The 15,922-nt window shown below is 44.5% G+C and overlaps 1 protein-coding gene across 1 annotated transcript in view; it reads right to left on the minus strand.

Moving 5' to 3' along the window:
* Positions 1-14,659: 14,659 nt before the first annotated feature.
* Positions 14,660-15,922, minus strand: part of SLC6A11 (solute carrier family 6 member 11) — an 89,615-nt gene continuing 88,352 nt past the window's right edge. The window contains exon 14 of the mRNA XM_008506208.2: positions 14,660-14,812. Within this exon, the coding sequence (XP_008504430.1) occupies positions 14,660-14,812 (153 nt within the window). The remainder of the gene's footprint in view (positions 14,813-15,922) is intronic.

The following is a 15,922-nucleotide window of genomic DNA, read 5'->3' on the forward strand; positions in this document are numbered from 1 at the left end:
AACTGTCTTCTTATGGAAAACTCCTGGAAGATGAGGACAAGAGGGGGGAAAAAAACCCTCAAGTGTTGACAGTGAGATCTGCATTAGGCTGTGCTGCCAGCCAAGGTTTCTGTAAGTAGCACTAATCTATGCACCAACATCAATGAGGTGTTAGAGAACTGATGGTGCTGTGCTCAATGTCTTGGCTCAGACCAAGAAAAACCCCCAAAAACAAACAACCCCCCCCCAAACTCACTCAGGGTGGATAGACAAGTAAACTTTCAGTCATCAAGTAGCCTTTTACCTAAGCAAAATTTACATCTCACATGTCACCTTACAAAGGAGACTGGCAAAACAGCTCCTGGTATCTCTTCATTTCCAAGAGGACACTAGGAGGTCTGAGTCTCAGTGTGAGCAGCCTCAGGGAACTATTGCCTCCAGCAGTAAAATTCAAAGCTACAGGTGGACAGGGGCTTCAGACAGCAAGCAGAAGTAAACTAAAGCTCTAGATTTTACCATGATGCAGTCAGCAGAGTTTCTTTTCTAAGTTTTCACCAAAAGAAGTTTTAGAAGAAAAAAGAGCTACAATCTATTTCCTGATATCAAGAGAAACAGCTCTGTTTTGAAGTGTTACAATACAAACAATTCAAACTGCTTTACCAAACCCAATCTGCTGTCTGTGCTTTGCCAGCCTCTCACTGAGAAGAGCTGTGTGAAAATCTTTACCCAAACCCACAGAATAGATACTGGGAATAAAGAAAAAAAGCTGAAAGCTGAACTGGTATTGGGCACAATAACCTCGGTCTGCATGAACTTAAATATGCACAAAAATGGATAACCTTTTAACTACCTTGGGCTGAGAAGAGAGTTTGTAGCTTCATCTGGACTCAGGAGGGCTCTCACTTGTGAACATGTCACAAGCCACTGCAGATACAAAATTAACCTTAGCCCAGAAGCAGTCTCACCATTTTGCTTTAAGAACTTGCCTACATTAATCAGGGAAATGTCCATTAAATCTCTTAAGCAGATTTTTATTAAGTCAAACTTTTCATGGAAAGCCTTTCTAGCTTACTCACCCCACACATTCCTTGTTAGGAAATTTGTTCATCCAGATTTATGAGTTATGAAAATAACTATTCCTACTAGAGCAAGCAAATCCACCACTTCAAGCAGCAAGTAACCTCATTTTAAGTGGTACCTTCGTTCCCTCCTGGCTTCTTTGTAATCTCAGTTCAGGAGCAGTTTATACAAACTGGAAACCTGTTCAGATGGAGCTGAGGTAGCTAAAAACTACTTGCAGAGACCCAAGATCTTTCCACCCTGATAAAAGAAGCTAGATAAAAAAATTCTTGGCTAGTCCAATAAACACCCCAGGAGTCACAACTGAGCTGCCTCCCTGGAGAGAGGATCAGTGACAAACTCCAGGCCCTTCCTATAAGGCCCTCTGAAGAGGAAGAGACATGAAAAAACAAATCTTGTAAACCATTCAATACCACTTTAAGGAACAGGTCAGGTTGGAGATGAGCATAGAGCTGCTTTGCTGTGCTGTAGAACCAAGGTTTCTGTTTACTCTAGAGGTGGAGCAGTTTTCTGACTTCATGGGGGTCTCAGATTATGTCATGTGCATAGAGCAGGAGCTCAACCTTCACACAAGCATCTTCCCTTTGCATCATTAGGAGTTCTACATCCCCTTAAGAACAGCAGATACCCTTGAAAATGTCAAAGAATGAAAAAGCAAGCAATCCTTTTAGGAAAGGGATCAACTGCTAGGAAGGACTTCCATTACTGCTTCAAGCAGGGCACTCAGTAATGTTCATGCCCATTAGTTTGAGCCATCTGCAGTTTGTAACACTTGCAGCTAAATGCACCAAACAATCAACCAATACAATCAGGAAAGTGCCCAAAATACCTTGAAACAGACCACAGCTTTCTCTTTTAAAGAATTCTTTTTTAAAAATTACTGCTTTAATCACACTGGAGGGGTGCAGTAAAAGAGAGAACCTTTCTAGCACCCTGGGGAGAAAGTTACCAAAGTGAAGCAAGTTATTAATACATTTGTGACTGAGGCCAACTTGATTTACTGAATAAAACAGGACACCTGGGTGGTGTTCAGATTATCAGGGACACACTGAAAAAAAAAAAAAAAAAAAAAAAAAAGGCACACACTGTGTCACTGCTGCCTCACAAGAACTTGTATGTACCATTACGCCTGCTTTTACATGTTGGGAAGAGCTTCACAGAATCCTGAAACTCTCCTTTCAGAGGAGTTTGCCAGCAACCTTTCATTTTTTTTCCAGGTTAAAGAGTTGATGGGAGGTGCTATCACAGAAGTCACAAAGTGCACTTCTGCTCTGGCTCATGAGACTGCCATGTGGATCTTGCCCTGTTCCCAGCATTTCTTTCTGACTTTCACTCACAAACCTGAATTTGAATCTGAGCCCAGCACATCCAGTCATCCATCCAGGGACTACCCCATCAATCCAGGTAACTTCTCTAAGGGGTATCTCATGGCCATGAGCTGCCAGAATCTGAGTAATGAGAAATAGGATTGAATCCCAGGGAGAGTATTTCCAGACTAGCATGCAGGTCCCACTTCCATGGCAGCCATCACCCATGCAGTGGGGACAGAGGAGTTGGGGGGTTTTCCCTGGGGAGAGAGATCTGTCTTGCATTTTTATTAATGAGGGTTTGGAAACCTGGAAATGGCTAAAAGGACTATTTTTCTGCCTGTTTAAATGAATGATAAAGAGGCACATGGGAGAAATGAAGGCCCCTTCATGACACTTATTAAAAGGGTTGAGCTATTTATGTGCCATCAGGGAAACATTCATTGATTTCACAGAGATGAGCTGGGTAATGGAATTCAGAGCTTTTCAGTTGTAGCCACTAAGTCAACTGCAGGTCATTAATGACACAAATTAATCATCCCCTTGCTCTTTGGCAGTGTGTGTGAAGCAAGCTTACATTACTGATGCAAATCTCACCATGACCTCATTCTTTGTATCACCTCTTCAAAAAGAGCCCTGAACTACAATTTCTAGGATGGCCCCTTTGAGATTTCTGCTGGGATCAGAATTCATGAGGAACAACAACCCAGATAAAGATATACCAGGCCACAGTTTGCTACATGCCAAAACCATCTATTGTAGGGCTCAAGTTAAAGGAGAAAGAGGTGTATGACTCAGTCAACTAATTATGTAATTAATTTTTTTAAGTGCTCTGACATTCTGTTCTGTTGTATGACACATGCAAATTATCCAGCTTGCTATGGCAAGTGTATATTTTGGTAGCACTTGCTGGATTTTCTAGGTGTCTCTATTTGCTGTTAGATATATTTTAGGAGAAATTAATAAGTCTATTTAAATTTTAAGCAGCATTTGCTGCCTCTGTGCAAACATTTTAAGATTCTTTTTATTCCCAGAATGAAAGGGTGGTGGAAGATGGATGCTTTGCTCCTGCTAAGCTGAAAGAGATAGGGAAAGGTATTCCCATCTGTGTGGAAATCCACAGAGTCAGTGTGGATGCAGGTGAGCCAGGATGGGGGGTAGAATCATAACAAACATGCTCAGCTGAGATGTCCTTTGCCTCAAGGATCAGCTGTGCCTAGGTAATGGAAAACATTATTTTAGTTACCCAAAGCCCTCTGGCAAGAAGGCTCTCTACTGGTGTATTGCAGGCTTCTCTCCCCTCCCTACCATCCTCAGGGCACCCATCCTCCACGTGTAGCTGTTGCTGATTTGTGGCTCAAATTCTCTGTACAGCACCTTAACCCCATTACTGGGGGGTTGCTTTACCCTCAGGCAAGTCTCTTCTCTACTGAGACGCTTCTGATGAAGCTCCCAGTGGCAGCATCCTTGATCCCTGAGCTAAATTATCCCTTAGCAGATTCCTGACATATAACTTGTCACTCTTTGACAATAAAGTTGAGGAAAGGGTTAGATCCTCCTGACATCTACTGGACTTGCACACTCAGCTTCCATGCTGCCCACTGAACTTCTCAAACATGTCTGGACATGGGACAGTTAAACAGAGTGGACATTTGCCTTACTTTTAAGCCCAGAACAACCCATGCAACAAAATAAGCCTCTAGAGAAGAATGACTTCATCACAGACATTTAATATGGCAACTTCTAGATTACTTTGCCCCCCTTCTGCTGAGTGTAACAGGCAGAACACTTTTATAGTGGAAGTATGAAGAGTTGTTCTGCCAAAGTACTTTGAGCATTGTTAGAGTGACATCCAGTGGCACAGGAAGCTTTCTTGCTTGTGGCACTAGAAATCTCTGAAATGCCACCTTTAAAACCAGTTCTGTTCATGATCTGAGACTTTAGAAGGAAATGCATCAGCTGAAGTGCTCAGCCTGGGTTACCCGAAGCAGGATATGTACATAGATTTTAACATGCCTATATAAATGACCTGCTAGTGCTGAGGAAAGCAGAACACCCCACATTGGTATGGAATCTGTGGATTCCTGAAACTTCTGAAGAGACTGGATCTTGTCTCCACTTCTCAAAGTCCCAGCTTGGTTTCAAAGATCACTTTGAGAGCCATCTCCAAATCCCTTGGCATATGCATCTATGAAGGAGTGAGGAACTCTGCTAGGAATTGCAGCATTCAAACCTCAGAACACAGTCTCTTTTGGCACAGCTTTTGAAATCCAGCTGTTCTGACATGAAAGGCATTGGAACCTCAAATATAGATCCCTGTACACATTCCCCCCCCCCCCCTCCCAAGTCCTACAAAAGTGAAGCCAGGGGAAAGACTTGGAGGAATCATTGTCACAGGAAAAGCTGCTTGTGATTGCAGACCAAGCTAATATTTTCTCAGTAGAAGCAGTAGAGAAAGCCCACCTAAAGGAATGCTTCACTAATCAAAAAAAACAAAACACAACCAAAAAAACCCCAAGAGGGAAACACAAAAGCAGTTCAAAGGCATCCTTGCCCTTCTCCACACAGGGCACACTGAAAATATGGAAGGTTCAAATTTGAGGTAAAAGCCCCATGCCAGAAAGGAGGCATTGGACATGTTTTGCCACTCCAGTAAGAATGATAGCCTGGGCTACTTCTGCATACTGACTTTTCAGATTTATACATTGGTTTTTTAGCATATATGAACAGACATGACCAAACTCTCAACCCATTTCAGCACTAGATCATAAACATCCCTCTGCACAGCAGGACCCTGCTCTGCCCTGCAAATATTTGTGTTTGGAACAAATTTTGCATTGATATGGGGACAATAGTTCCATGAGTCCAGACCCTCAGTCTGAACTGGGGGCCCAGAGAACAACATAAAAAGGACAAAAAGGGGGTATGTGGCTTAGGGTGGAGTCTGGCAGAGGTGATCCCATGTTCACATTTCAGATATTGCCAGCTTTTTTTGGTCTTCATAATTTCTCCCATTGAGCAGGTATCAAAGAACAGAGGAAACTAAATCCTTCCTAGGCATATGGGGGGCATTTACCTCCTAGATTTGTCTCCAAATGCTTTCCAAGCATTTTTACCAGGCTGCTGGAGAAACCAAAAGGAGTCCTATACTTGGAGCAAGGGGCCAGTTTTAAGGTCATGGTAGAAAATGAGATGAAACAAATCCAATTGCACCTTGGCAGCAGCTGAAGGCTCAGTCTCCCGTGGCAGAGGATGGGTACATCTGCTGAACTGAGAGAGGTCACTGAGGATCTCATTCCTAATGCAATTTCTTCTGTGGGCAGGAGAGGAGAAGTGTGCATCTGAGGTGAGCCCCAGGCCACACCAGTGCATGTCAGGCAGGAGGAAAGCTGCATGATTTGAACATCAGCTTTTCCAAGAAAGAAGCCACTGAAGTGGAGAGCCAGAGCCTCTGTCAGAACTGGTGAGGCACTACCAGCTACACCAGCACCACACAAGGAACGTGTAGAATTAGTGACTTAGTTTAGTTGTCACTGCATGTTGCATTCCATACATAGGGGAATAGACCCATTAAAGCCTTTTTCATATGGTACAAGAGCATAAACCTCTCCCTTTCTTTCCTGACGTGCATACAGCTAATCCAGTCCATTTACAGGTGGCAGCAGAACTTGCCTCCAGCCTCCTTCCCAACCAACCATTCCTGCTCCAAGAGATAGATGATAACATCACACACCTGATGCTTTATCCATCTCCTTTGCCTCCTGCACATTTAGTGGTGCTAGAGAGCCAAATGTACAGCCTAGACACAGCTTAACACACAACACAAAATCTGCTTTAAAAAACAAAGCTGTTGCAGCCATTTTAAACATGTTTTTGAAAGCAAATGTTGCTCAGATAGACAAATCCAGTTTTGACATGTGCCCAAAAAAAAAGAACTATGTCAGACTCAGAGGTTCTGGCTACATAAAGCAGGTTAATGAACCAGGCAAATTGGGCTGCACAGGAAACAAATGCCAAATATCGCTCTCAGCTTTCTCTTGTGAGTCAGTGGCTGCTGTGGGAATGGGGGTACTAAAATAAATAGTACCACATACTTAATGCACTTGGACCTCTCCAAAATGCCATGAGGCTGCCAGTCTGCATGTCAGGATCAATGTGCAAGCTTGTTGGGAGAAAAGCAGGGTAATGTGGAGCTTTAAATAGTTCCCAGCTTGTACAGTTGTTTATTAGCAGTAATGGAAGGAAGGCTTCCCTGTGATTGCAAATCAGGCTCTTTATTCAGAACTGCACTGTAATTACCTCATGTGGAATTTGTAAGTAATACCTATTTATTTCTGTCTGAAAACTCCTGGTCAGAGGTGACAAAACCATCCAGGTTATTTGAAGATGCTCAGGGCAAGTGAAGATGAAACTTGGCAACCCTGACAAGATTTGGGGGAAAGCAGAAGCAAAGTTGTAGCTGACATTGACAGAAGCTTAAGTTCACCAATACATCTGCTTTGAAGAATCACAGAATCCCTAGGGCAAACCTTGAGGACTGAAGCTCAGTCCTTTTAATCAGACATTTCAAAAACCTCAAAGAGCGGAGCTGAAGGACCTTGCCAGAGCACTAAAGGTCCAGCTGCACAGCTGCTCTCATGAGAGACCTCCCACTAACTTCTGTGGCCTCTCACTTGAAGCCTCCATGGGATCTGTTCCTTGATTGACATTTCCTAGCAATGTCCCAATCTCAGGTGGCTTTTTTCCTCTTCCAGCTTCTCTGTAAAGACTCTAAATGCATTCTGCTTGGGAAGGTGAGGGGGGGTCTGAGCAAACTTCTCACTCCATTTCTCCCAGTGTTGTTGCTGAGCTGCAGGCATGAGCTGATGTTGTGTTGGCATGTGCTGCCACCTAATGATATGGGAACCAAACCTTCAGGTGAAAAAGAGTCAGAACACTGTCAAAAAAAGGCTGCAGCTGCAGGAGGGACCTGGAGCAGCTCTAGTTCTGTGAAATGGGGCATGTCAAATATGTGTACAGACCTTGGGGAAACTGATGATAGAATTGATCTCTGCTTGCCTGCTGCAAACAGTGGGTATGCAGGTGGCTTTTATGCCACACCCAGGATGGATTCTAACCAAAAAGTGCCCCTGCAGCACCCCAGAAATGCTGTTCCAAGGTTCCTTTTCTGGAGCCTCTGGCAGCCAGGGAGAAAGGAAACCCCCACTGAGAGAGGGAATCTCCTCCACATCGTGGCACAGGAGAGTGGAAAGGCTGCAAACAGCACCAGCGACTGAGTTTCAGTATTTCTTAGACAGTTCTGTTTGCCCATGAACTTGCCACAGTGCTTTGATTCAGTAGCCTGCCCGCAGTGCTACTGTTGCAGCATCAACTGCAGGCTATTTTTCAAACCATCAGCATGTGACGTTTTCACCCCAAAATCTCCAGAAGTACAGGTAAATTCAACACCTTCAGCTGAACAGTTAAAACAAATGTTTACCCTGCCTTCCCATACCAGCTCCAAGGATATGGAAGCCCCTACAATAGCACCACATCAGACTAGATGTTACAGCTCCCAAGAACACAGAAAACTTGGAGAACATTTGCTGAAAAAATCCTTCAACTCCAAAGAATTTTAAACCATCTTTCTTCAATGACCTAAACATTGGTGTGTTTTTCAGCCAGCAACAGCAGGGTAACACATGAAGCAGGCTTCCATCTGAAACCATGCGTAGGGGGATGGATAATGCAGGAGTTTGGGAAGGTGGGAATAATGGAGCTCCAACCTGCACGTTCTGTCAGAACAAACCCTACAGCCATTCTGCCAGCTCAGGCCATGGCACACAAAGGCCTCCAACACAATCCAGACACCCATGAAAAACTGCAGACTAATTCCAAAAGCCACAGTACTAGAAAATAAGCTGAGGTGAAACAGCTGTTAACTCTACCTGCATCTTCAGGGAAGGTGGAAGAGATGACAGTCTCTGTGTCCATCACACCAGTCCCAGCAGACAAAAGCTGCCTGGTAACAGCCATCCACAGGATTCCTTCACCAGGAGAGCTCCTCCTTGCCATCTCTTATATCACTTCCCTCCTCTAATCATGGTTGCCATGTGCTGCCAATTCCTTGTAATTAATCCAATCAGCTAAGAGCTTCCAACACCACCACTTCCTCCTCCTCTCATTGAGGAAGAATTGCACTGAGGAGGGGTCAGGAATGTATGGAAGGGGAAGTGGTCCCTATAGAGGCAGTAGGCCCTAGAGCTTGGGCAGGAGGAGAAGTTTGTGCCAGAAGAACCCAACAAGTTGTCTGTGAAGTCTGGAGCAAAACTTTGGCAAACAAGCCAAAGGGGCTTCTAAACACAACCTGGGCTAGTTTTCTGGAAAGCATCTCTAAAAATAAGCAGTAAAAGTTGAAAGCTGATTTAAATGTCAGTTGTAATCTGTTGTGCTTTCATCCCTGCAGACAACATGATGAGAGTTGTCCTTTGCTCCTGGTGATGAGGCTTTCTCCTGATTTGTGCTCACTGACCTGGTACTGTGCTACTTGGCTTGTGATTTGTGCCACAGACACAAAACTGATTTCACTGGAAAAGGAAAAAAACACCCAACCAAACCACAAAACACCAAAACCAAGCAACCTGATGAAGCCCAAAACAACCCCTGAGCCTGTTTCTCTTCCAGCTTATACATTTGTTCTTCCAAATTGTCTTGGCAGCAAGCTAAGAGTGGAGTTCAATTATAAAGAACCAGTTTTGGGTCTTTCTGGCCTCCTCACACAGCACTCAGAGCAGGATGGTGCCAGCAGCAGCTGAGCTTGCTCCTGCTGCCAGCCCAGATGTGCTGATTCACAGGTGGAAGGATGCAAACACAGAAACAACCCCAGCATCTCCTGTCACATCTGGGTAAACCACAGAACACCTTTTCCAAAGGCACCGGACTTGTGCAGGCAGATGTGGCACGAGGTCTGGACTGTGTCCCTTTACCCTTTTCTTTGTGTCATCTGGATCAGCTCAACCTCTGCCCTGTGCCTGTGGGTGTCAGGGCTTCCTGATGCCAGTGCTGGTTGGGGCACAGCTACATCCCAGCTCACTGGCTGCAACCAAATGTAGAGTTGGCCCTGGAGGTGTCTGCCTGAATGGCTGCAGTTTGCTCTTTTGAGCATGGCAAAAGAGCATTTAGCCCTTTGGGAAGAGGAGAGAAATGATTAATCTGTGTGTAGCTTGGTAAGTAAGTGGGTGTTTTCACTGAAATGTGAAGAGCTCAGCCAGAGCTCTGTGTCTGGTGAGTTGGGGCACAGGGACATCCAAGGCAAGCTGCTGGGACCCTTGTGTAGGGCTGTAGTAAGGACTGGACAGGAGTTGGCTGCCTGACTTCATTAACAGCAAACTGAGAGAAATGGAGAGCATCCCCTGATATTTTGTCACTAGCAATTTATAGCAAGAAACTCTTGGCTAGCTTTAGGCTCTTCTTTAGGAACACCACAGCAGCAAGGACCCATGGCCCTCATCACAGTGCAGAAGGACCCTCTGTCAGTGAGATCTGAGGAACAGGGGCCTGCTTGTGCTGCTCACTGCCTTGTAACAGCACTACAGACAATGACTGGCGAAGCATTCCTTGGCACAAGCAAAGGGATGTTTGGTTTGTTTTTTTCCTTCCACACACAACAGTGGGGGATATGTGGGCTTCTGGTGTGGCACAACTGGTAGTCAGGCTGTTGTGTTTGCAGAAAGGACCAGCACAGGTGGCAGTGAAGGCAACTGACTAGGGCAGATGCAGAAAATCAGCTGGAAAGGCCAAGAGATGCCTTCTGCAAGCAGCTTGAGCAGGACCTGCCAACGAGGAGGTGGCTGTGACTGGAACTCAGAATGATTTGAGGGAGTGCAGAACTTGGCTGAGGTTTGTGGCAGCTCTCAAAGGTTAAGAAAAAAAGATGAAGGAGCTGATCCTCTCAAAATTAAAAGTGTGTAAGAAAAGAGGTGTGCAACTCAAATGCAGATCAGCAGCCAGATCTTGGGCCCTTTGCTGTGTTACATCAGAATGAATACTTTGTAAGACCAGCTTCAGCAAGAGGAGCTGGAAACTGTCTTGCACTGTTGGTGCTCCCCCCTTAGTGTTCCTGCAGCCTGAGCAGCTGGATGTTAAGCCTTCTTAAGCTTCTCACCCTTCTCCAAACCTTTTTCAAGAGAATCCCAGCTAATTTTCCCCTTTTCCTGTCTGTCTGTGTAAATTTTCACATCTTCCAGCAAGATGTGCAAGTATATTATCAACCAGGACTTGTTTTTTTTTTTTTTTAAATCGTTCAAGAGGGTTTAGGGGTGGGTTTAGAAGTCTTGGCTGAACTTGCTGTTGCACTGCAGGTGCCCAAGTTGAGGTATTCCTCTGACCAGGGGAGCCATTAGCAGCTCAGGTCCTGCTATGTTCATATTTACTCAATATTTAGTTGCCAGATGGGGCCAAGAACCTGTGCTGCTGCCTGGCTGGTGCCTGGGTCTGCCCTGGGGAGAGGGCACAAGTCCTTCCCCTGGGGCCTCTGCTGTGGGGGAGTTGGTGCAGTCAGAGTGGCACTGAAAGGCTTTGCCCAGACCCACAGCACGTTTTCCTTACCAGACCCATGCTCAGGATGAGAAGCAGCCCTGAAGAGAAGCTCTTTGTTCCCTGTGCTGTGTGGGTTTCTGTTCAGTAAGAGGGATGTGGAGTTGTGAGCTCAGGGAACATCAGTTTGTTTCAGCTCCAGGCTGACTGGATGAGCTCAGAGATGCTGCTCAATCTTCTCTCGTTTGTAAGCTCCCTGTGTCAACTGGAAGGACACATCTCTGCCCTAACAGGGGAGCTATGATTATTTATTGGATGAAGTGAGTGCCCATCTAAAATAAATCAATATAAACTAAAATACACAGAATGGGGTTTGCCCATTTCCTTTAATTGGTGAAAACAAGTAAGTAGATGAAATCTTGTGCTCTTCAAACCCAAACAGAATCTTTCTTTGTGTAAAATGTCACATAGACCTCAGTGGTTGTTCATTTTTATTGTATTATTTTTAATAATGCTGCAGGTATTTCAGAAAAGGGCAATATTGTTTCTACTGCATAAAAAAACCTCATCACAATATAGTTGGTTTTTTTGCATTTCCCCTTCATATGGTTTAAAAAAAAAAAACACAACCCCAAAACAAAACAACAAACAACAAACCCAGAGCAAAACTCAAACACTATTAGGAAATTTACCCTCCCCACAAAAGAAAAATATATTTTTAAAAATCAGTAGACTGTTAAACAGGTCAGATATTAAATGCACACATTTACAAGCACAGCACATTAGTAAAATACTGCATCATACTTCAGACCATGCCAAACCCCATGTGTGTGTGTACAGCCACGGGTGAAATGGTTCATAGCAGCAGGACAGGAAGCATCTTCCAGGAACCATACCTGGTTCCTGTGGAGATGTTGGGATGAGTACAGCAGTTCAAACACACTGCCAGCCTCAGCCCCACCAGGCACCTGTGTCTGCTCCAGCAGAGGGTGGTTCAAAGGGCAACCCTGACTTCTGGGACTCTCATTTGGCGGCTAACAAACAGATGGCTGGTGAAGTGGTGGGGCTTCCACCCCTTGGCACATTTGACTGTAAACATTCATGAGGAGTCCTGATTGCTGCAGGTGACTGCAATCAAGGCCAGGTGTAACCTAACAAGACATCCACAGCAGCAGATCCCTCACTGGTAAGCAAACATTTTGACATTTACTCTCATCATGCATCCCAAGGCCCATAGATGGCTCTGGGGCCTTAGTTCTGCAGGCAAGACCAGAAAGAGACCCTGGATTAAAAACACTCATAACTCATTAGAACTTCCCCAGATATTAAGGTTTTGGAGAAGGGTTTTTCTCAACGTCAGTCTGTAGCTTTCAGTTGCTCTGTTGTGTTTGCTGTAGTTAAGTACCTCAACCTGCAGTTTCCATTCTGGGAACATTTCCAAGAAGTATCATTTCCCAACAGGACAGGGGTTTTCCTTGGTACCCCCCCATTGTGGATGCCAAGCTGAAGACTCCCTCTGGGGGAGGTCAGCATTGATTCCCCAGATGGTGGCTCCATACCTCTGTACAGGCAGACTCCTTCAGCATCTCCTTCCCTGAAGGAGACATATCTGAATGTCTGATAAGATATATCAGAATATATCTGAGATATATTCAGATATATCTGAGTATCTGAAGCAGAACTGTGGCTGAGAAGTTGCCTATCAGACCTCTGCTTGACCACATGAAAAATACAAAGAAGATGAAGTAAAATCAAACAGATCTGTTAGATTTAATGACGTGACTGGAGACAAAATGACTCTATGAAAATGCTTTTTTAAGAGGGAACCACAAAACCTCAGAGAAGTGCTGGCTGCAGGTACAGTTCTTGGTGGGATGAAGGTAACACCTGGTGCCTCCCAGTGAAATCCTGTTCTCTGGAGAAAGCAGCAGCCACTTCTGTTTCTAATAACTCCAGGTGCTGGTAGCTGAGCTGTGGTGGTTCTGAACTGCAGAGGAACAGCAGATTTTATGTGCTTTCTTCTGAGCTGTCTCAGGCTGTTGCTTGGCTCTCCCCATGAAGTACAGTATTCCTCCACAGGGTTCTCATGCAGCCATTAAATAAAATAAACAGGACAAGAAAACATAAAAATTGTCCAGAACAAATAATAGAGTTTGGAATATTGGTGAAAGAAAACAAACCCAAGAGAGAGTCAGTTAGAGACTGTCATAGCGGGGCTGACATTTGCACACCTCATGGGAACAACCAGTTGGATTCACATACAAGATCTGTTTTCAGTCAGAGGGATTCAGTTCCTACTCAATCAATGAAATCACCGATCAAATGAAACATATCACAGAAATCACAGACCCAATACTGCTCCTTTTCCTGACACCACAAACACAACTTTGCTCCTTTTGCAAAATGGAGAAGTGGCAACATCGCTCTGAATTCCTTCATCTGCACCACATACCAATGACCTCCTGGAATCCTTGAGTAATTTCCCCAGGGAACTCTTGTGCTCCCCAGCAGGGGCCACGTGTAAGAGCTGGCTGGACCATCTTGTCTAGACCGTGCTTTTGCTAAGAAAGGTCGAACCAGATAATTCTTGAGGTCCCTTCCAGCCTGGCATTCTATGGTTAAGAACCAACTTCTCCAGCCTTCCACCAAACAGACTCTGACTTCAGTGCAACCCCTTGATACCATTTCCATGTAGAGCAACCAGGGCCTAAGCTCAGAGTGTCCAGAAAGTTCCTTGAGAAAGTTCTCCTGGCAAGCAGAGAAAGGGAAGGACAGAGAGGCCAAGGTATGCAGAGCCCTAAACCTGCACTTTTTTCCTTCAGAACATCTCCACATAAATAAAGTAAGCTTGATCTCCTGCTGTAGAAGCAGAGACAAACAGGTTTTACTTTAGGGGATGGAAAGTGTCAACCAAAATGAAGTACTGGCCACCCAGACACAAGAGAAAGCAGTTTAGAGGTCTCCAGAAGGAGTAGACCTCATCTCAGGGACCATTATCTTCCAAGAGCAGCAGAATTCATAGCCCATAGGAAACATTCTCTATACATAATCTCCAGAAAAACAGTGACTCAGAAGTGGGCCCATTTCGCCCCATTTTTAGACCTGTCGAAGCAAACAGAGAGGGGAGGCAGTAAGAGCAGCTGAGGGGGTGCTTCCTGTCTGCTTCACCACCCTTGCCCTGAAAGAGCAGCTTTGTCAGGGCCAAAACTCAGTCTTGCAGCTGCCCTGGCCTGGAGGAGGCTGAAAAAAGCCCCCTCTGCTCTCAGTGGGCTTTAGAGACAGCCTGCACCCAGTGCTGTGTCCTACAGCTGGTACAGAGTCACCCCCCAGCCCCTCACAGGTTCTCCCAGTGAAAACAAAAGGACATCCTGGATGTACATACATTAAAAGCTGAGATGGTCTGAAAGGCAAACAGGTTGGCTGCGTGTGTCTAGACAATGTTACACCTGCCAGAAAGCAAAGTAGAGGAGTTTTACAGCACATTATACAGGTCCCTCTAAATTCTAAAAAAAACCCCACACATGTACTGAAATCACCATATTACAAGAAGTCATCACTAACATTCCGTATAATACTATTTCTTTTTTCTTTTACATAATCATTACTTATATAGTAATTTAAAAAAAAATCACTTTTAAACAAGTATACAATTTTCACTTTAAAAATTAACTGGTTAATAAAATTTTGTGCAAAACAAGCCAGCCTCTATAATTAAGTGAATTTATTTATTTATTTATAAAAAAAAAAAAATAAAACAAACAAACAAAAAGATAGTTCTTTCAGAAATGTGTCTCCTTTTCTGTAATGGTTGCAATGGTGCCATCTCCTTTCAGTTTGGCATCGCAGTCATTTAATGCTGCAATGTAGGCTCCTCCTCCAAGTTTCCCTCTCATTTTCAGGTCTGAGCTAGGTGTAATCAGCTTCCTGAATTTCTAGAAAATCGGAGAAAATGGAAATCATGATCTTTTTCATGTTCACAGACACACATTTCTAAACCAGACTCTTCTCTTGCACGCCTGCTCCTCATTTCCCTGTTCCAGCTCCCTGCAGGTCACACCAGACCCAAGGCCAGAGAATGAAGGCACAGACCAAGGGAATTTCCATGCTGCTTGGGAGAAACCTTCCTTTCCAGGAGGAAATTCAGCACAATGCTCTGGGTAAGGCCTGTTCCACGGGTACATTTTATTTCTCATGGATATCAAAGGATATATACTGAAACAAAAAGAGAGCCTGCCTAAGTGTATGAAGCTGCAATAGAGGAAAAAAGAGAAAACGTAGGTGAGGGAAGCTGAGAACTTTCTCTTTTACAGCAATAGCAGCAGTGTTGCTGCTCACAGCCTGGAGAGCAGAGAGGCTGCAGAAGTTGGCTTCCTGAGGAGTCCCCACCTGTGAAAAAAACTCTGCTCATCATCCACATCTGGGAAAGATGCTGGAAAGTGTGTGCAGCACTTCAGACTAGAGTCTAGGTCTAAGGTAAGGTTGATGCACAAAGGAAATACTTCATGTTAAGATTTGTGCAAAATTTCCTCTTTCAGCATCTTATACAAAATTGTAGTATGAATAATGTGCCCAGAGGAGAGATTTCCTAGGCCCTGTTTAATCACTTTAAGGGACTCATCTCAGTATGGGCTGCCATCAGCCAGCACAATAAACTGCATGTTAGCTTCTCCCTGTCTTTATTGCACTGAGACATCCTCAGCTGTGTTCAGGTGTTGTACCCTCTGGTTCAGAAAGGGGGACAATGTGGAAGTGTGGGTATACACTGAGAGAACTTCCTAAAGTGCTACAGCTACCCCAGGCACAGCAATTCCCACTGTCTTATTCTTCACAGCAGCATCAGCCTGCAGAACATCAGGACGACTGAGAGAGCAGGAAAGGGATGAAATAAAGTGCCTTCCCTGCATGTATTTGGAAGGAGGCAATACTGGGATCCCTGCTTTTACTGACTGAGGGTTTATACTCTTGTTCCTTCCATTAGAATCAGCTTCACTGTCTTTCTTTAAGGTCTTATCTTTAATCATCTTCACCTCAGCCTAGACCCG

This window comes from Calypte anna, chromosome 12, assembly GCF_003957555.1.
Source record: "Calypte anna isolate BGI_N300 chromosome 12, bCalAnn1_v1.p, whole genome shotgun sequence".
Classification (NCBI taxonomy): Eukaryota; Metazoa; Chordata; class Aves; order Apodiformes; family Trochilidae; genus Calypte; species Calypte anna.